Raw genomic sequence first — 20823 nt, 5'->3', positions numbered from 1 at the left:
GTTCAATTCACCTTTATTTGTATAGCGCTTATACAATGTAGATTGTGTCAAAGCAGCTTCACATAAAAGGTCACAGTAAATAGGAACAGTGTAGTTCAGTTTGTAGTGTTTAAGTTCAGTTCAGTTGAGCTCAGTTCAGTATGGTTTAATAATCACTACTGAGAGTCCAAATATTGAAGGGCAAATCCAACGATGCGCAGCTCTACAGATCCCGAACCATGCAAGCCAGTGGCGACAGCGGCGAGTAAAAAAACTTCAACAATTGGCGAAAGTGAAGAATTAAAAACCTCGAGAGAAACCAGACTCAGTTGGGCACGATCATTTTAATTTCTCCGCTGGCCAAACGTCTTGTGCAGAGCTGCAGTCTCAGTGGTGGAGGCTGGAAGCTGGCCTCAGCGAAGACTCGTCTGTCCCTGGAGCGTCACAGGAATCAGTCTCATGTTCTCCACTCTTCCATGACCACCACAGTAGCTGCTCAGGATTCGGCCTGGTCCAGGATATGTATATATATGTATATGTATATGTATATATATATATAACTGTGAGCATTTGAGGTACTAGAACCGAGTGAATAATTTAACTATTTGAACGAACTGTGATCATCTGAGTTACTAGAACCGAGTGAGTCATTGAACTGTTTGAACGAACTGTGAGCATCTGAGTTACTAGAACTGAGAGAATCATTGAATTGTTTGAACCGAGAGAATCATTGAACTGTTTGAATTGTTTATATTGAATTGAATTCCTGTGTAACAGTAATGAATGTAATCATGTTCTAACAAATTAATTTCAAGTAGACCGAGGTACCTCTTTATTTGGTTTATTATTATTATTATTTTGTGCATTTGATTGTGTTGAATTACTTATATGTATGTTGGAATGGTTTTGAATTGTTTTGGGTTGTAAAATATGTATAAAAAGTTATTTGGAGGTTGTACGTCCAAATTGAATGATATTAGAATGCAATTTAAACTGGTTTAGTTCTGTCTGATTTATTTTTGTCTTTAGCTCTATAAGGGGTTACTAGGGTTATTGCACTGCTAGTGTATCCCATGTAGCACTGACTTTATAAACATTGTTTTTAATTTTTACTTATAAATGTATAAGTTGGCACCCTTACCCAGTCAGATCGTTACAAATATATATATATATATACATATATATATATATATATATATATATATATATATATATATATATATATATATATATATATATATACATATATATATATATATATATATATATATATATATATATACATATATATATATATATATATATATATATATATATCGCACACCACTATTTGGGACTTAAATGGCATACATGCTAAAATCACGACAACTTTAAAACAAACTCTGACCAGATTTAGAAAGCAATCAGAAATGTCAAAGCTTCATAATGAATTGTTTTATACAGTCAAAACAATCACAACAAGATCTTGAGAAAATTGTTTAATAAAAGCTTTGAAAATACAGAGAACAAAAATAGACAAAAGTTCAGTAGTTTTGAATGATAATCGCTCTCTTGTTAAGCTAAAATCAAGATCACTTTACTCCACATAATCAGTCACTGCATCAGTTTTATATTTGATCAACCGAAGAGATGTTTTGTGAGGTGTACTTGTGAAAAACAGCTTAATCAGCATACTGTGAGTATATGGAGCTGATCATCCAAAACCCTGAGATGCTGCATCTCATCCTCTGCTGGACGTTGTTGTCATGTTTGCTGCATATTGTTCTCAGTGCCACACACAACTACAACTAAACCCACTGCATTGCATTAGTGTCAGTAACTTAAAGGGTTCGTTCACTCAAAAATTATCATTCTGTCATAACTTACTCAGCCACATTGCAAACGTTTATATACTGCACTGTAAAAAATACTGGGTTCCACACAATTCCTACATTGCCCCAACACAAATCAATTAGGTTAACTTGATTGTTTTTACAAATGTGAGTTGAACATAAAACAATCAAGTTGCCCCCAATAAACTTAAGAATTGAGTTGCTTCAACACGTTAAATACGTATTTTTTTTAATGTCTATTAACAATAATTTTGTTAATAATAATAATAATAATAATAATAATGATACTTGGGGAAAATGGTTTGATGATTTTTTTCTAGTAATAAATGTTTATAATTTAACATGTTTATAATAATTAGATCTTTTGCTATCTTGTTTTTGAGTTGTGCAATGCAATAATGGCCTCTTCTAGCAAGATTAGGGATCCACCGAAATGAAACTTGTGGGCTGAAATAGAAAATTTTGGATGCATTTGGCTGGAAACTGAAAATGCTTTGTAATAATTTTTAATTATTTTAATAAATTGTTGTTAAAAATTATAATTTTATATTAAATAATAAAGTATTTTTGTAAGGCTTTTTAAATTTAACTCGAAAACTTAAATTAATAGTGAAATTAATAGTAAAAATGAAAATGTTGACATCATTTACTCTTCCTCTACTTATTTCAAACCTTTATGAGTTTCTTTCTTCTGTTAAACACAAAAGAAGATATTTTGAATAATGCTGAATAAACCCTTTTTGGGTAAACCACACAACTTTTTGTAGCAAATATGCTCATTTTACATTCCCTGGAGTTAAACAGTTGAGTTTATTCTTTTCTTTTTTTTTTAAGAGCCCCTATGATGGGTTTTTGAAAATGACCTTCCATGTAGTGTGTAACACAGCTCTAACTGAAGTGAAATATCCAGCTAAGGCTTAAATCGAAAGTGCCCCGTGTTTAAAACTATTGATTCATTTAGAAAAGAGTCGAATCATCGCGCTTCAAATGAATCATCTTGATAATGAGTCTTTAGCCGTGCTGGCATGACGTGGATACGGAACTTAAGCCCCGCCCATTTGTTGCACGTACAAACCTGGAAAAATTTAAACCCCCCAAAGTAGCACAGTAGCAAAGAAAAGGAAGAAGAAGAACACTGTAGCAGACGCCGGTTGAATCATGTCGCGAAGATGCTAAGCTCTGAAGTGTGAGGGGAAAGTTAGTATTATTTTCTCTACCCAAAGATGAAACAGTGAAGAGTCAGTGGTTGAAGTTTATTTTTGCAAAAATACCTCAGCATTATAGCCCAGCCTTGTGCTGTTCCTGTCATTTTTCTGACGAGTGCTTCAGCATTCTACACTCTTACAACGGGGGATTCGTCTGCTGTTTGTTAAAGGAAAGATCAGGAAAGACTATTGTGTGGGACTTATCAGAGCTTGACAGGAACTTTACAGTACACAGTTAATGTACCAGTTTCTTCCTCCATTTCACAAGTGTGAGTAAGTGTGATTAAAATGGTTGCCTCGTTTCCTCTAGCTTGCAAATGATGTATTTAATTGTGTTTTGTTACATGTAACCGCTTGTATTGTATCTGGTTAAATCTTTATATTCTAATATCGCGTCTAAAGCCATGTTGCTTGTCGTTGCTATGGCCATCATCAGTTTTCCGGGATAAATAACAAAACGGGAGGGTGGCGGGAGATCTGTCTGAAATGACGGGAGACTCCCGGAAAAAACAGAAGTGTTGGCAGGTATGCTCACACATACACTCTGCACTCTGACTGCTTCAATATTGTTGATAAGCCGTGGTGGGCATTTCTCTCTGTCTCGCGCTGAACGCTGTCGACCAATTGCAACAGATTACCATCAGACCAATCAGCCCAGATAAGCATCGCGCTAAGGAGCGGTTTGGGAACAAATGAATCGCTGAAGAATCATATGGGAGTCGCTGGGATAATTAGCTAAGAATAAATGCATAAAATAAGACAATGAAAGTGTTTTTTTGACCTTGCATACATATCAGCCTGTTGTTGAAGACCCAAAAAAACTAAATATGACCATTTTTAATGTATATAGGGGCTCTTTAAATCCATTCAGACAATCTCCAGGTCTGACAGAAGAACTTTTAGCTTAGCTTAGCATAGATCCTTGAATCAGATTAGATCATTAGCATCTCGCTCAAAAAATTCCAAAGAGTTTTTCCTAGTAAAACTTGACTCTTGTGTTGTTAAAATGTGCACCAAGACTGATGGAAATAAATAGCTGCTATGTTCCAGCTTGACATGGCTAGGAACTATACTCTCATTCTGGCGTAATAATCAAGGATAATGGACTATTTGTTAGTCCCAGAGATCAGATGAATGGATTAAAAAATTATCAAACTCAACAATTTAACTCTGAGTGACTTGAAAAATGAGCCTATTTACCAAAAAGTCTTCCTTTAACTACGTCATAATTAATATTAAAAAAAAGGATATCGTTTGCTTTCATAACTTAAATTACAGTCAATGTAACTGCATTGAGACTCTAAATGTGTGTGTGTTTTTTTTATCAGTGAGTGACCACTGACTTCTCAAAATATCACAAGAACGCAAGCATGTTTGGAGTAAATGACGACTGAATTTTCACTTTTGGCCTTTTAATGATTCCTCTCTCTACAGCATATCTCTAACTCTCTGCGACTGGCTCTCTATCATACTGTCATACACAAAGCGATACACACTCAGGACCTCGCGGGCCGTGGGCCTCATGTGAACCTCTTTCCTCTTGCACTCGCTGTAGGTCTGAAACAAGTGGAAGTGGATGACATCACTTCCCAAGACGTCCCCTAACAGGAAGCGTGTCACGTCAGGAATCTTCCAGATGTCCGTCTTTTCGTCGTACCCGGGCATGGCTTCATCTGAGAAGGGAACATCCTCACCATAAGGCCACAACTGCTCAGGAGCAACGAAGTCCCCAGTGAGCTCATGATGCCCACATTTCACTCCCAATGCCCCCTTCTTCACCTCAGGCAGGGCGTCCAGGTCATTGGCCAACAGACGCATGTCGGAAGCGAGGAGGAACTGGCTGAGGGTTTTGTGCAGGTCGTTGGAGTCACACATTACTCGGACCCCCATCGGACTGCTGTGCAAGTATGCCAGAAAGGCCACGTAGTCTATTGCCAGCTGTAGGCGAGTGTGCCAGGAGTTTCGCCAGCGATAGCGTTCTTGCGCGAGTGTGGTGTCGAGCGTTAACACTGAACCAAGAGGGTGGTATTCAGTAATAAACACAGCATCCTCTTCACACACACCTACCAGCGTCACCACGTGGGAGCTCTGCAAGGCACGAAGCATTGACAGTCCATGGAGGAAGTCATCTGCGTACTGATCTGAGGACAGGACAGACAGCGCCACCTTCTGTCCTTGCCACTCTGACAGATAAACCTGGGAAAGAAGAGGCAAATAAGGATAAATGTGACTGACAAGAACTGCGATTGTCGATTCATCGCATTTCAAGTCACATAAATGGCATTTTTAATATTGTGTTATAGGTTAGATAGCAAAGAATCCGCAAGCTAATAAATTATGTATTATTTCAGCTGGTTGAACATATGATGTTCACCACTAGGGCTTTTACAGTTACCTCTGTAACATAGCAGAAAGCAGATGCCCAGCATACTAGTAGAGATCAAAACCTTCGTGAATCTTGTTTGAATCAGTGGTTTGGAGAACGTTTCAAAATGGCACGGTCACGTAATTTCAGTAGGCTTCGTTACCTTTTCAAAAGTTTCTAAACATTTAGAAAATTCAATGATTCTCCACTAATGTTGCAAATTTCTGGGAATATTCAAGGCTGAAACTTTCCATGGAAATTAACAGGAATATGTGTGAATTCCCAGGAATATATGGAAATTAAAGGGAATTTATGGGAATAAACTGAAATTGGTACATTGAAGGATAGCCTATGACAGGACTGTTCAATTGGAGGCAACTTGTTCCGGCCCTCCAAATAGTGTGACCAAGACATCAAAAATAAAATTAGTTCAGTCGAAAACAGCTGCTATAGTTATAAAGTGACGTACGTCTGTTCAATACAACATGAGCTGCAGTTGCAGTTAATGCACATGAATTAATTATTGCTAATTAATTAATATTATTATTAATGATTAAGCAATCCAACCTTTGCATATGTTTGTAGAAAAGGCCTTTTGTGCAATGCACTGATATCGTTAATAGGGATGCAACGATTAGCCGATTTCACTATTAATCACGCTTTAATTCATTATGGTTAAATAATCGTTTCTTTCATTCAACACTTGTGCTTTTGTGTCCAATATTTTGTCCACTTACAGTTAAATTTTAAAAATGTCATTTTTAATATATGTTTAATTGTGTACATGTCAGCTTATGACCAAAATCTTTATATTTAGGTTACAGTAAAAGTTGGAAAACGTTCCCGAGACGAAGTTCCCATCGACGTTTTCCAGAAATTTTCGCCCCTTTAGCAAACTGATTTTCCACTAGGACAACTTTCATAATTTTACCTGGTCTCTGATCAGTTTTATACGCTTGTGACAATGAGACATTTGTAAAACATAAAAATAATAATATTATTTATTTTAGTTAGTAATGACAATGGAACAAAAAATAAAGCTGCAGTCACACTAGAGTTTGTATGTGCGAAATTCTGTCATATGGCGCTGCGAAAAGGGGCAGGATTAAACAAGATAATTAGACTTTAAAAAACCAAGCGATTTAAAATTTCTGTCCAAAGAGGTCATGTTTTGATCCTCGATTGGTCTTACGCAGTCAAGTGATGCGATTTCGCAGGTCAGAGTTCACCAAGCTTGAACTTTGCAACACAGTGAACTGCGAAACTTGACGCACAAACTTGTGTTTCCAGTCTGACACATTAGTGTGCGTATGAATGGAAGTCTATGGGGAGAGAAGTCCAGTGTGATCGCAGCTTAATATTAGCTTTGAAATTAATAAAAGAATGCATATAATGTAGACCTAATATTTAATAATATTACAAGATGAGCTAAGTGCATCTTATAGGTTATACTTTCCATCCAATGTTTGCAGTGTGTTTGAAAAAGCCAAATTTAATAAAAGCTTTGTCTGAGATTTTGTTTTGACCAGCAGGTGGTGTTTCAAATGCCTGGAAAAAGCTTGATTTCTCTCATCAATTCCTACAGGAGTTAATGCTGATTGGTCCCCCCCCAAAAAAACACACCAGTCTTCAGAGAGAAACAGACTTACGCGTGAGAAAGCTGAAATGTTTCTCTTCATTAAAAAAATAATGAAAACATCACGGTCTTCCATTCACAGATGAAGTAGCCAGACAGTCCTGTCAAATGTCTAGTTGGGATTACGGTTAAAAATTAATAAACACATTTTTTAAATTGATTTATGGTTATTATCTATGACATTTTTAATATTGGATATTTTGATTATACAAAATACATACAGATGACAACAATACTAATAAAAGGTCATTCAAGATCTTTCAATTTAGTCAGTAATAAATATTTCAATTATTTCAGAAGAAGTGATTTTAAACACTTCCCATAAAATATTTTGAAGAAAAAAAAACTCTAATCTCATTCAAAATATATACCTTCTAATTAAATAGGTTTTATAGTCAAAATATTCTTATGCAAAAATGAGTTTCTCATCCCCTATCAATAAATATGAATGGGTACATTTATCTGCCTCCAAAATTTTATGCTATCGGCATCAGTCAAAAATCCCATACCGGTGCATCCCTAATAAGAGATTTTAATTGATGATCAAAATAATCATCTCAACAAACTCACCTTCTTCACAGCTCCTTGTCCAATGAGCTTCACACGTCGAACACCAGAACGGATTTCCGGACACTTTAACCAAGGGGTGCAGGAGCTCATGGTGCCCACTTTAAAGTGGCGAGGAGGACACTGTGCGTGTGCTGAAGGAGGGTTCGAGTCCTGATACAGGGCATCCAGGTAAAAATAGAGCAGCACATTGGCACACAGCAGAGCTACCAGACACAGCAAAACAGCGGGAACTCCACACCTCACCCCAATGACTCCACCGACAGCAGTGCCACCCATAATGACATCTTAACCTGCTGATTAACACACATGAAGATGAGATTTCACACAGCAACACAACATTGAGCAACACAACAGGAGACATTTATACTGTTCAGAAGAAGAAATTGAATTGAGACATTTGCTAAGTGCCTTATACAGGCGAAGTCAAAGTTATTAGCCCTCCTGTGACTTTTTTTTCCAAATATTTCCCAAATGATGCTTAACAGAGCAAAGACATTTTCATCAGTATGTCTGAAAATATTTTTTCTTCTGGAGAAAGTCTTAGAATAAAAGCATTCTTTATTTTTTGTGTAACTTTTATATATATATATATATATATATATATATATATATATATATATATATATATATATATATATATATATATATATATATATATATATATATTAAAGGCAACCTATGGTGAAAAATCTACTTTTCAAGCTGTTTGGACAGACATATGTGCATGTATGGTGTATAGACCATCATATTGGGGTGATATAAACACACCCAGTCTTTTTTTTTTCAATTTAGCAACATAAAAAACGGTGGATCAATTGGAGCGATTTTCAGATCGACCGCAACTTTACGTAGGAGTGCGGTCCCCCCGCCCACCGAATTGATTGACAGCTGCACGTATTAACATGTCCCGGTAGTCACGTGCATAATCATATAAACAAGACCAGACGTGCACAAAGCAAGGGGGAATAAAAGGTGTGTTCAGTTCGCTAGGATCATCAATCATCATCAAATGTGATCAAGAGTGAGTTTCACATGTTTAAAATGTTTTAAAACAGAGCATGTGTGTAATGAATTACAGCGATTTAGCTTAGCTTTACTTCATCAGCACAGCCGCGTGTCAGAACAATTATAAAGGAAGACGCTTCAGTCCCGGTTTGTGGACGTTAATTTAGGTTTATTTTGTACATTAACATAACAGTTATCCATACAGCAGTGGAGATTAACCTGTATCCTGTCACATTTTCGTGCAAAAAGAGTGCAAAGCTAAACGGGCGCTCTGTCTGTCTGTCTGTCTGTTTGTCTGACTGTCTGTCTGTGTATGTGTGTCTGTGTGTGTGCCTACTGCGGTGTGTGTGCGTATGCGCGTGTGAACTTTGTGTGACCCTGCCATGCAACTGCACAATAAATACTAATTGGTAAAGTTCTTACTGTAGTGTTTCTCACGAACGCTACGTGAGATCTGCTTCCTTTAAGTCTGTCTGTTGTCTGACACTGCTGAGGGAGGAAATTAAGGCACGCAGAAAGGCACGTAGAAACGGTGGGCGGGGAGGACTAGCCTTAAAGAAGCAGTACACCAAAACCGCCACCCAGTGAAAAAATGTATAAATAGGAGTTTAATAAGAGCTATAATAAAAAATCTGATGGGTGTTTTGAGCTGAAACTTTACACACACTTTCTGGAGACACAAAACACTTATATTAAATCTGAAAAAAGGGCTAACCTAGGTGCCCTTTAATATACATTAATGTAACTTAATATATATATATATATATATATATATATATATATATATATATATATATATATATATATATATATATATATATATATATATATTTATTCATTTTTTAGATCGTTAACAAAACATATCTAAAAAAACAATATAATGAAAAATATCAATTTGGTCCCACTTTATATTAAGTGTTGCTTATTTCTGTGGACTTACAAGGTAAGTAGATGTGCAAGTAGTATGTAACTACAGTGTATGTACACACTGGTACATAGTATTTACTTGTGTAATACTGGTGTAACTACACACATGTAACAACCCACTGAATAGTTTGTGTAAGTTCAAATGTGTAACAGGACATTAATAACACAATCTTTGGTAAACTACCCCTTTAATGTAATGCAATGTATTTTTGATTTATTTATATGTCAGCAACCAAGGCTATTTTCATGGCAAGAACATTTCAATATTAAATAATTTTTAAATAAACAATTAAGAACCACACAAATGAATACACAAGTTAAATAAGATGTTTAGTGTTATTATGATAAGAATTCTAAAATCTTTTCTGGTGTCACTTTGTTAAAAATGTCCTGAAGAGAGTTCATTTCATAAAAAAGTCTTCTAGAATCATTAAAAGCAGGACAGTCCAGTAAAATGTGTTTTACAGTAAGGGGAGTTTTGCAGCACAAACATTGCGTGGGGTCTTCATCTTTGAGCAAAAAACATGGGTTAATCTTGTATGCCCAATACATCTGGTAAAAATAACTTGATCAAATCTAGTCTTACAATGTCTTAATTCGGTTTGAGATTTCAGGTTGGATTTCATGCAGTTTATTATTTTCCAATGCATCCCACTCCTCTTGCCACTTGTTTAAAATGTAACTACCACTTTAATGTGAATTACTGATGTGATTCTACAGTTTACCTTAAAACAACATATAAACATAAGGCATTTGAATATTTCTATCAACACTTATACTTTTTTGGCAGAAGTTTGCTGTTGTTAAACACAAGCACAAAGGCTTAGGTTTTATAGATTACACAGTAATGTGTGACCATTTTACACTTTGAGTGGACAGTTCCTGATGATTTACCCTGTAATTGCACTGGTATCACAAGGTGAAACCTTCTAATGCAGCCTTAGTTCTGCCATTCATGGTATGCAAACAGGTGTGGAAGTGGGAAAATGCCTGCAAGTATATGGTTGTTACACAATGCACTTATATAATTCTTGTTACAGATGTGTACTTTTTTAGTGTTGTTACCAATGTGTTACACATTTAAACTTACACATACTATTCAGTGTGTTGTTACATGTGTGTAGTTACACCAGTATTAAAACAAGTAAATACTATATACCAGTGTGTACATACACTGTAGTTACATACTACTTACACATCTAGTTACCGTGTAAGTTCACAGGTATAAGCGACACTTAATATAAAGTGGGACCATCAATTCAAACACCCCCACCCCCCTCCACTGCGGTCTCTTGAAACTGGGGTATCCAATGAATAGAAGTTAATAGAAAAACCTAAAACAAAAACAAAATACAGTCTCAAGTATCAACTATACAAAGTAAAGCAATCATTCTGGATCCTGATCATTGTTTTGTGCAATAAACAGTGAGATTTTGTCAGCAGCTGAAGTCCATATCTTTATTCATTTGTACCAAGTTCACTCGAGCTGTGGATAATTTCAACATTATAATGTCCTGAAGTTGTACCAACCACCTGTACGTGTCCAAATTATGTGGAGGCAGCCAATGTTGGGCTAGTAGTTTTTTTGCAGAAGTTAAGCCAGCCAGCCAAACAGTCTTTTGTAGCTTGGTGAGGTTCAACGTAGAATCATCGCTCAGTAATAGAATTTAAAGATTCACTGGTACAGGATATTCAATAATTTTAGATAAGATAACACAGACCTCATTCCAAAACTTTTGTATTTTTCCACATCATATGGAAAAAAGATCCAAGTTCCTGGTCAGGACATTTATCACAGAAAGGACTAAAGGAGGCATTGATATGATGTCTTTTGAGTGGGGTCCAGTAAGTTCTATGATAAAAGTTATAGTGAATGAGTTGGTAATTGGGATTTTTAGATAAAGTAAAAATGGTCTGCCATACTCTTTCCCAGTCTGTGACACCCTCTTCTAATTGACAGTCAGTTTCCCAACTGTGCTGTATAGCTAATTGGTTTGCTGTACCCTCTAAGGCAGTGTTTCCCAACCCTGTTCCTAAAGGCACACCAACAGTACATCTTTTGGATGTCTCCCTTATCTGAACCATTCATTTCAGGTTTTCAAGTCTCTTCTAATGTTCTGATGATTTGATTCAGGTGTATTTGAATAGGGAGAGATTAAAAAAAGTGTACTGTGGGTGTGCCTTCAGGAACAGGGTTGGGAAACACTGCTCTAAGGCCTTTCTGTACATCCATGAGGTAAAATGATTAGTAGGGGACAGATCAAACCAAGCAATGATTGGATGAGTGGGAAGATTGTCCCCCCAGGGAACCCCATAGGCCTTCATGACCGATATTAATCGCAGATATGAAAAGAGAGAAGAAGGTTCATTCATTTCATACCGCTTACAAAGTTCTAGAATACTTAATATGCCATTAGAACCAGAAATATCTTTTAGTGTATAAATGCCTTTCTGGATCCATTTTCTTGCAAGAAATGGTGCACCACCAGATCGAAGATAATTATTTTTCCAAATAGGTGTATGGATGTGCCATTTATGTAAATGATGAATGTATTTTTTCATTAATCTAAAATTTACCATCGTATTGCCAATAATTGGACCAAAAGCTTGAATATACTGTTTGTTATTTAGCCCAGAGAACAGAATATCTGTAATCTATAATTTACAGCTTATTTAATTTCAATTTGTCTCCAAGGAACTCTAGAGAGTGGGTTAAGCCAAACATGAATACATTTTATTTGAAAAGCCCTTATGGTATAATTCGAAATTTGGAAGAGCTAGTCCCCTATTATCTTTTGTACGCTGAACTGTAGCTCAATCGCCTTAAAGGTTTACCATGGTTTGGAAAAGTCAAGGTATTAAAACCGCAAAAAAAATTCTGTTATACTGTTCCTAAGGTATACTGTATACTTTTTTGTGTTGTAAAGAATTTTGTGTTTTTGAAACTAATGATGAAAGCATGGCTCCGTTCTTCGTATGTGGATTACTCAATTAACTGGATTTGGTTATTGACGTTATTTGACATGATCCAGGATCGTTTAGTTCTTTAAAACTTTTTCGAGAGTTGTTGTCGTAGCAACAGGTCTAGTAGCTCAAACCTGCTCAGGAGCAGTCTCATTTCATATAAACAGGATTAGATGATAGATCGGGTCTTTTCAAGCAAAGGTAATACTGAAAGTGTGTACCAAATTCTGTTATCTTCTTAGAGTATAGTTATATATACTTGGGAATATACTAAATAGTTTAAAAAATATATAAATAAATAAATATATATATATATATATATATATATATATATATATATATATATATATATATAATAAGTAAAAAAATATATATATAGAAATTAAACGTATGCAATCTGCACTTCGAAATAAAAGTACAAAAACTGTCACAGGGAGTTCTCTTCCCAAGGGGTTCAAAGAGAACGTTTATTATTATGGACTTAGATTGTTGTACTTTGATAGTCTTTGGCTGCTAATATGATTTCCCAATTTAGAATGTGCAAAGAATACTTTTCTGAAATGATATTATTAAGCAGAATGTCTGAATATCCTAATATAAAAATAACTTTACCTCTATAGAAATTGGGGAGGGCATTTTGAGATTGAGGTAAAGTTGGTTTTATATTCACACATCCGGACATCCTCCTTAATAATATAATTTCAGAAAAGTATTCTTTGCAAATTCTAAATGGCAAAATTTTTTATTTAGCAAAACATTTTTCACAGCCAGTTGAATAGTGCTAATGTTGTTTTGAAGCCATATTTACATGTGATTTCACATAAATATTCAAAGTACCATGGTAAACAATGTAGGGAGTGTGTCACAAGTTGTCATTGAACGAATGTGCGGATATAAAACCAACTTCACCTCAATCATTTTGAGAAATTTAAACAATAACAATGGTCCTATTGCATTTCCTCCTTTACATCTTTAATTTCAAAAGCTATTGAAAATCCAAAAAGGTCCATATATTGATAAATAATGCTATGACAGCTCTAAGGTGATAATGTGATTGAATTGCCTCTTATTACAGTTATTAAATAGTATGATAAAAAGCAGGAACTGCTCATGGGCCAATGATATTACCACATTAAAATGGATAGAGGTGAAGTTGGTTTTATATTCGCACATTCGTTCAATGACAACTAGCTCCCTATATTGTTTACCATGGTACTCTGAATATGTAATTGAAATCACATGTAAATATGACTTCAAAACAACATTAGCACTATTCAATTGGGGGAGGCTAATAACTCAGGAGGGCTAATATTTCATCACTCACCTCACAGACAAATCAGGTTTCAATCTAAACTGACAATGCAGCTTTTGCATTTCAAAACGAATTTAATTTGGTTATAAAAAGAAAGCTGAAACTTAATGCAAACTATGCTGTGACTTAGCTCGAAGTTTCTGTCTAATGTGACTCCATGATTAAGGCATTTGACTCACCAGTTTGCATGAGTACAGTTGTGCTGATTCTCAAGACGCAGACACAATAAGATGTTACAGAAATGTCGCGTTGATAAGTCAGTGATTCACTGTCCACGCTCTCTAATTCCTCTGTTGTTGTTGTTTTTCGGATTCTCTTGTTCTCTGACGCTGTTAAGAGTAGCTCATTGAATCCCTGAAACACACCGCCATCTAGAGTCGACCAGTGTAATCACTCCACAACCCAGCAAGCACATTACTTCAGTTTGGAAAGCTAGAAACCTAGGGATGATGTTTTCTAATGCTCTAAAGTGAATAAATAATAATAATTTTAATTATAATTTTAATTATAATAATTGGCTGCACGATGGCACAGTGGGTAGCATGAACAGGAGGAATGTCGCTGGTTCAGTTGGCATTTCTGTGTGGAGTTTGCATGTTCTCCCCATGTTGGTGTGGGTTTTCCTCTGGGTGTTCCTCCATTATTTTCCTGTGTTAATGTGAAGCAGCTTTAATACAATAGTATATTTTTTCGAAAGTCTACAGAACAAACCATCATTATACAATAACTTGTCTAATCCATAACCTGCCTAGTTAACCTAATTAACCTAGTTAAGCCTTTAAATGTCACTTTAAGCTGTATAGAAGTGTCTTGAAAAATATCTAGTCAAAGATTATTTACTGTCATCATGGGAAAAAATAAATCAGTTATTAGAAATGAGTTATTAAAACTATTATGTTTAGAAATGTGTTGAAAAAAATCTCTTTGTTAAACAGAAATTGGGAAAAAATAAATAAACAGGGCTAACAGGGGCGTCGCTAGACCCAATTTACTGGGGCACGTGCCCCAGTAAATGCATTGAGATATGATTTACTTCATATGCAAGTGTATTTATTAAGAGTGGTAATTCCGAAATAAAGACGTTATTCTCTATGTGCAACCGAACCAACGCTGGTGAAAGCAATGTGTTTAACCAAAAAGCAAACTGATGCATCTCCCGCGCGCCTCTCGCAGGCGCTGCTCTTCTGCCGTCTAAGACAACAGATAATTCTATAAAACATCATTTTTTTGTATTTTATTGAATTGTCTATAGAATTTCATTCAAATGAAATAAATTTTTATGCAAAAGATTTCTTAAATGATCTTACCATATCACTCCAGTTGTGTCCACATTGTTTTTCAGTTTTTCCGTTTCAGTTGTTTTTCAGTTACATTTAAGATTATTTAGAATAATAATTGTATACTAACAAGAATACTTTTATTTATAAAAAAAATGTATATTATATTATATATATATAATTTTTTTTTAATTATTGCCCCAGTAGAGCTTTATGTCTAGCAAAGCCCCTGGGGGCTAATAATTCATGGGGGCTAATAATTCTGACTTGAACTGTATATATGCTGCATACATACTGCTTTACTGTGTGGTCTGGCGCAATATGGCTGCCATTGCATCATTAAGATGGATGCTAATGAGGAGGTTCCCCCCAATGTGTAAAGCACTTTGAGTATCCAGAAAAAGCGCTATATAAATGTAAGGAATTTTTATTATTAATTATTATTTAATTCATTTCTATGTGAAACATTTTCATGAGACCGTTTAAGCAATATGACAAAAACATTTTAGTTTCACTACAGTAAACTTACATTTATCCACACAAAACAAACCTAAGTTAACTGTATTTTTGTAGTAAAACTATGGTTAATTGTGCGCTGTGCAAATATCCCACCTCAGCCTGCAGAATGTCATTTCAAAATTGTGGCCTAACAAAAATATAGAAAAGAAATATTGAGTTTCTGTAATCTAAAACTCAATGATTCCTCTCCCTGTATAGTTCCTAAGGTTAACTAGACAGAAGCAAATGTAATATTAACAAAATCACTCAAATAGCAATCAATCTGACTGATGTTAACGTTAAAGGTTTGATCTAGCTTTTAAGTAAAACAATAATTAGTTTAACGTTACAGTACCGTTAACATTAATATTTACATTACAGTTACATTAAGTTGCATCAATGTTAGCATTAGCATCAAATGCTAGTTCGCACTAGCTAACTAGCCTGTGACATACAATAATAAACGTTAGATATAATTACATACTATAATATCCATTGGTTTAATTTGTAATTATTTATTTTATTTGTGTATTTTGTTATTTTTTTCTTTTTAATTCGCATTTTTCACTTGAAGTGAAGTCGGAGACTGTTGACTGTTAGAAGCTCTAAATTAGTTGACTGGAATGCTTTAACAGTGTTAGCATGTAGCATGACTAGAATGCTGTGACAGTGTTAGCATGTAGCATGACTGGAATGCTGTGACAGTGTTAGCATGTAGCATGTTCACACATAAAATCAGTACAGTTCGCAGTTAAAACCATTTCCTACCTTTTCTTGTTACTCAGTAAAATCCACTGCAATTAATGTCAACAAAGATGTTTAATCCACAAGAATATTGATCCTTATTCCTACCTGGTAGCATTCACATCGGCCCAGTCCTTATTTAGGCTGGAGTGGGTTATTTTATTGAATAAATCTGTGGATTTAAATGAGAGTCGATTCATTGACCTATTCATAAATACAACAGTTGCTTTGTTTCTGAATAAATGTCTTATTCACTTAAGACAGTGTCTTACCACCACCTACTGGCGGTTTCAGTTAGGTTAATTATTTGAAACATTATTCATTTAAAAAATAATTAATGAGAGTAAAGAATTCATATAATCATAATATACAAAATATAATATCAATGATAATAACAATACTGTTTAAAACGATAAATAATTGATAATGAAAATATAAAATAACTGAAATGAGCTACTCAAAAAAAAAAATTAAAAAAAATTATATATATAATAAAAAGCAAAACGCAGAAAAAGTTGTGCATGTTTGTGCAAAAATACATAGGCCTAGCTGCAAAAATAAATTAATAAGTGGAAGAAAATGTGTATATAATCAGGTGGATGTGTTAATTAAGGCGAATTAGCCAGTCAGTCTTGCCCATTAGATGTTTGTTTTGTTTTAAAAAGTCTCCACGTGTTTTGAAAAGGTTCTTTCGCGTTTCAAATGGAACTGTGTAACTCTGACATCATCTGTGGTAGAATAAAGCTTTTAGATATAGCAGAAACTCTCAGTAGCTTCTTTGGATGTCTAGTAGTTCAGTACTTTCTGCGATTCCACACAACGGTGCTAAAATGGCCTTTTCAAAACTGATTTACCGTCTGAAGAAAGCTTTTGGTGTTAAGTGTGCAAACGAACAACCCCGTGAGCCACTCAAACCCGCCGGCAACACGACAGAAAAGCATCCTCATCTGGTAACCGATGAGCCGCCGGTCGTTACAAGAAAACAGGCAGAGAGACAGAAAAAGAAGAAAATCAAATGTTCTTTCCTCTTCCTCGACTGTTTTTCCAGAAGAGCTACTGTTGATGGTAAAATAGATTTATGAGTACTTTTAATTACTAAAACACACTGTTAAACACACCAAACATATTACAGTAAGTGTTTAAAGATCCGAAATTAACATTAACTGGAAGACATTTCAGAAAGAGTTTCTTAAAGCCACAGTTCACATAAACATGACAATTTTGTCATAATTTACTCCTTAAACCTGTTTGAGGTGTTTTCTTGTGTTCAACACAAAAGAAGATCCACTGAAATCAGCCACTGACTTCCACAGTACACTGTAAATGCAGGGTTCCACACAATTCAGTCATGTCCCAACACAAATTATGTTCACTTAACACTTTTAACAAATTCATGTGGATTGAACATTAAAAAATTAAGTTGTCCCAATGAAATCTTAAGAATTGTGTTGTTCCAGCTCATTTTAAATAAGTAGTTTGAACAAGCAAAAAAAATGTGTTTAATGTGTTCCTACAATGAAGGTTAATGGCTGCTGATCTCAGGAATATTCTGCAGAATTTGTAGTTTTGTGTTTAACAGAAGAAATTCAGAATTAATTGTATTAGGATTATTGTCTCGGTGAGTTTTGCCTTTAGATATACAGTTTAAACATAATATTTTGCTAATTATCACTTCAATGCACAAAACCCACGAAGATCATCAATAAAAACACATTGAGTAATGTTTCTGCAAATGAACTGTTCAAATATCTAGTCAAAAGAGTTATAGAGTCATATTAATGATGTTCCTTTATCTCTTTAGGTCAGCTCTCTGTGCAGGAGATCCATGAACTTCAGGCTGAGCCGATCAGTAGCTCTAAATTCTTCCACACGGCTGTGCACAATCTTGAGCTGGAAGTTCTCCAACCTTCAGGTCGTGATGCTGCAGCAGATGAAGATTTTGACTCCACGGAGAAACCTGAAGTGAACAGCTTTGACTCTGCAGTAGTTATTGAGAACGTCTCTGCAGAGTTTCACTTCACAGCAGACACTGAATCCTCCCTCAGTGAGGAAAGCTTGGAGCAAGCACTTGACAGTCCTACAAGTTCATTATCAGATGAGGCCACTGAACCTCCAGTGAGCCAGCAGCTCTTAACAGATGGCATCTGTGACTCTGCACTGGAGGAAGACTCTGACCCTTCACTGTCTCAGAAGGTCTCACAAGAGGACTCTGCTGTGAAGTCTACAGGTGCCATTGACTCTGCAGTGAGTCCGACAGCAGATGATGGGACCTGCTTGGATAATAGTAAGTTTATTGCTGGAATTCACAACATTTGTTTAGGCTGATCAAACTTTGTGAAATTATACAGTTGAAGTCAAAAATATTCACCCTCCTGTGGTTTTTTTTTTTATTTTTCAAATATTTCCCAAATGATGAAGAGCAAGGAAGTGTAAGTATTCAGAACTTTAAGCTGAACACTAGTATCTTGAAAATATACAGTAAATATTATTTACTCACATAATATCATCACTCACATGTTGTCATCACAGCAAAGATAAAAGAAATCAGTTATTAGAAATGAGTTATTAAAACTGTTGTTTAGAAATCTGATAATAATTCTGACTTCAACTGTTTGTGTTTTTATTTGGTTTATAGTTTAATGACATTTTATGTCCAGTCAGCTTAACTTTCTTCATTTTTTAACAGATGACATCAGCTGCCGCTACAAACTTGGAAAGCAGCTCGGTGAAGGAGGTTTCGGCTCTGTGTATGAAGGGATTCGCATACAGGATGGTCTGCAGGTATTGATTTTTGTAGACTCAAATCCTTTGACGAAGTTCACTATTTAAAGAACATCATCAGAGCTTTCATTGTTTGGACATTTCTGCTGACAAATTCAACTTGACTAAACTTCTGTTCAGGATTTATGACTGGAATGAAATGATCTCCACGCACATGTTAATTGTTCTCTTGTTCCTTTAAACAGGTGGCTGTTAAATTTGTCCAGAAGACACCAAATAGGCAAGATCTCTGCTCTGTAAGTAGACTCCACTTTCTGTTTGCTGTGTTCAATTTATAATGTCTTATATTTATTATAGACAGCAGGCTGTGGTCAGAAACCCTTGTTTGAAAACCAACATTATTATTTTGTTTTCAGTCATGTGACCAGCCCCTTCCTCTTGAAATCACCTTGGCAAATATGGCCAGCAGTGGCTCCAGGTGTCCGAATATCATTCAGCTCCTAGATTGGCAGGTCTTTAAAAACCATTACGTCATGGTCATGGAGCGGCCTACGCCAAGCATGGACCTGGAGGCATTCCTTCAACTCAGTGGAGGCGTCCTCAGCGAGCAAACGGCACAAACCATCATGTGGCAAGCAGTTTATGCTGCCAATGTTTGCTGTTACCGCGGGGTATTCCACCGGGATATAAAGCTTCAGAACCTGCTTGTGAACCCAGACACGCTGGAGGTCAAGCTGATCGACTTCGGGTGTGGAGATTACATGATGGAATCAGCCTACAGTAACTTTTCTGGTAGGTGTTTTGAACAGGGTTGTCAAAAGTACCAATCAATACTAACATTTAAAAAGGTCCATTTGAGCGCTGTTTAACTCCACTGATTGGCCATTGGTGTTCATATGCTCAGCATATATGACTGCGATGAGTGCCAGTATCGATTGGTACCAAAGTTGATACTTTTGACAACACTAGTTATGAATGTACATAAGCATTATTAATATACATTTTGAAAGCTCGTTAATTAGCACAGCTGAAACCCATCTGGTATATATAGTCAACATGATGCTGTCACAGAGATTAAACTAAACGTCTCTCCTTCAGGCACAGAAGCGTACATCCCGCCAGAGTTTTATGAAAGAGGATGTTACCGAGCCATACCAGCGACGGTCTATTCTCTTGGAGTTCTTCTCTACGTAATGCTCCATGGAGATTTCCCATCAGCGTATGACCTGTACTATCTTGAACATGACTGGTCCAAATTTACCCTCTCTCAAGGTGAGATGTTCATCAAAGAACAATTAAGCTAAAACAGTTTAATAATAGTAATAATAATAATCTCACCTCTCCATTTCTTCTTCACAGAATGCTGTGATCTGATGAGGGCTTGTCTGCAGCAGAATCCAGAGCGCAGAATTCCTCTAGAACAGATGCCTTACCACGACTGGTTCATGCTAGAGTTCTGACCAGTGACATTAGCAGAATGCCAGTAGCCAGTTTACATCTGTTCTGTTTTGTGTATTTGATTTATGTACATGTCTGTAATAAAGAGATATATTATTGAACTCACTTGTGATGTGGCTTATATTGTGATCTAGCCCCAGTGTTGCCAGATTGTGTGTTTTGTATGGGGTGACAAAAATTTGGCATGAGGTTTGAACAGCATCCAGTCATTTACAACACACACTGCAGTTGACACTGAGGTCATTAAGGCGCACTTTTAGAAATACACTTTTTTTAGAATACTGTACAGCGCTGACCCAAAACCTAAACATATCAGTCACTGCGACATAA

The 20823-nt window shown here is 35.7% G+C and overlaps 2 protein-coding genes across 3 annotated transcripts; one reads left to right on the top strand and one right to left on the bottom strand.

The window, feature by feature from the left end:
- Nucleotides 1-1442: 1442 nt before the first annotated feature.
- Nucleotides 1443-14106, bottom strand: pomk (protein O-mannose kinase). Of its 2 annotated transcripts, none has more exons than XM_056471189.1 (3): nucleotides 13975-14106; nucleotides 7588-7880; nucleotides 1443-5212 (listed from the first exon to the last, which is right to left on the bottom strand). In XM_056471189.1, the coding sequence occupies exons 2-3, from the start codon at nucleotides 7861-7863 to the stop codon at nucleotides 4445-4447; spliced, it is 1044 nt and encodes a 347-aa protein (XP_056327164.1). In that variant the 5' UTR covers nucleotides 7864-7880; nucleotides 13975-14106; the 3' UTR covers nucleotides 1443-4444. The 2 variants fall into 2 exon arrangements, with proteins under 2 accessions (XP_056327164.1, XP_056327165.1); XM_056471190.1 differs by having other exon boundaries at nucleotides 7588-7877.
- Nucleotides 14107-17144: 3038 nt separating this feature from the next.
- LOC130239800 (serine/threonine-protein kinase pim-1-like) lies at nucleotides 17145-20594 on the top strand. Its single transcript, XM_056471127.1, has 8 exons — nucleotides 17145-17379; nucleotides 18116-18541; nucleotides 18572-18598; nucleotides 19001-19095; nucleotides 19281-19331; nucleotides 19452-19827; nucleotides 20134-20307; nucleotides 20395-20594. Exons 1-8 carry the CDS (start codon nucleotides 17145-17147, stop codon nucleotides 20493-20495), a joined length of 1485 nt encoding a protein of 494 aa, XP_056327102.1. The 3' UTR covers nucleotides 20496-20594.
- Nucleotides 20595-20823: the final 229 nt, after the last annotated feature.

The sequence above is a fragment of the Danio aesculapii genome, chromosome 13 (genome assembly GCF_903798145.1).
Source record: "Danio aesculapii chromosome 13, fDanAes4.1, whole genome shotgun sequence".
NCBI classification, from domain to species: domain Eukaryota; kingdom Metazoa; phylum Chordata; class Actinopteri; order Cypriniformes; family Danionidae; genus Danio; species Danio aesculapii.
This window is presented reverse-complemented; position numbering and strand designations above follow the sequence as displayed.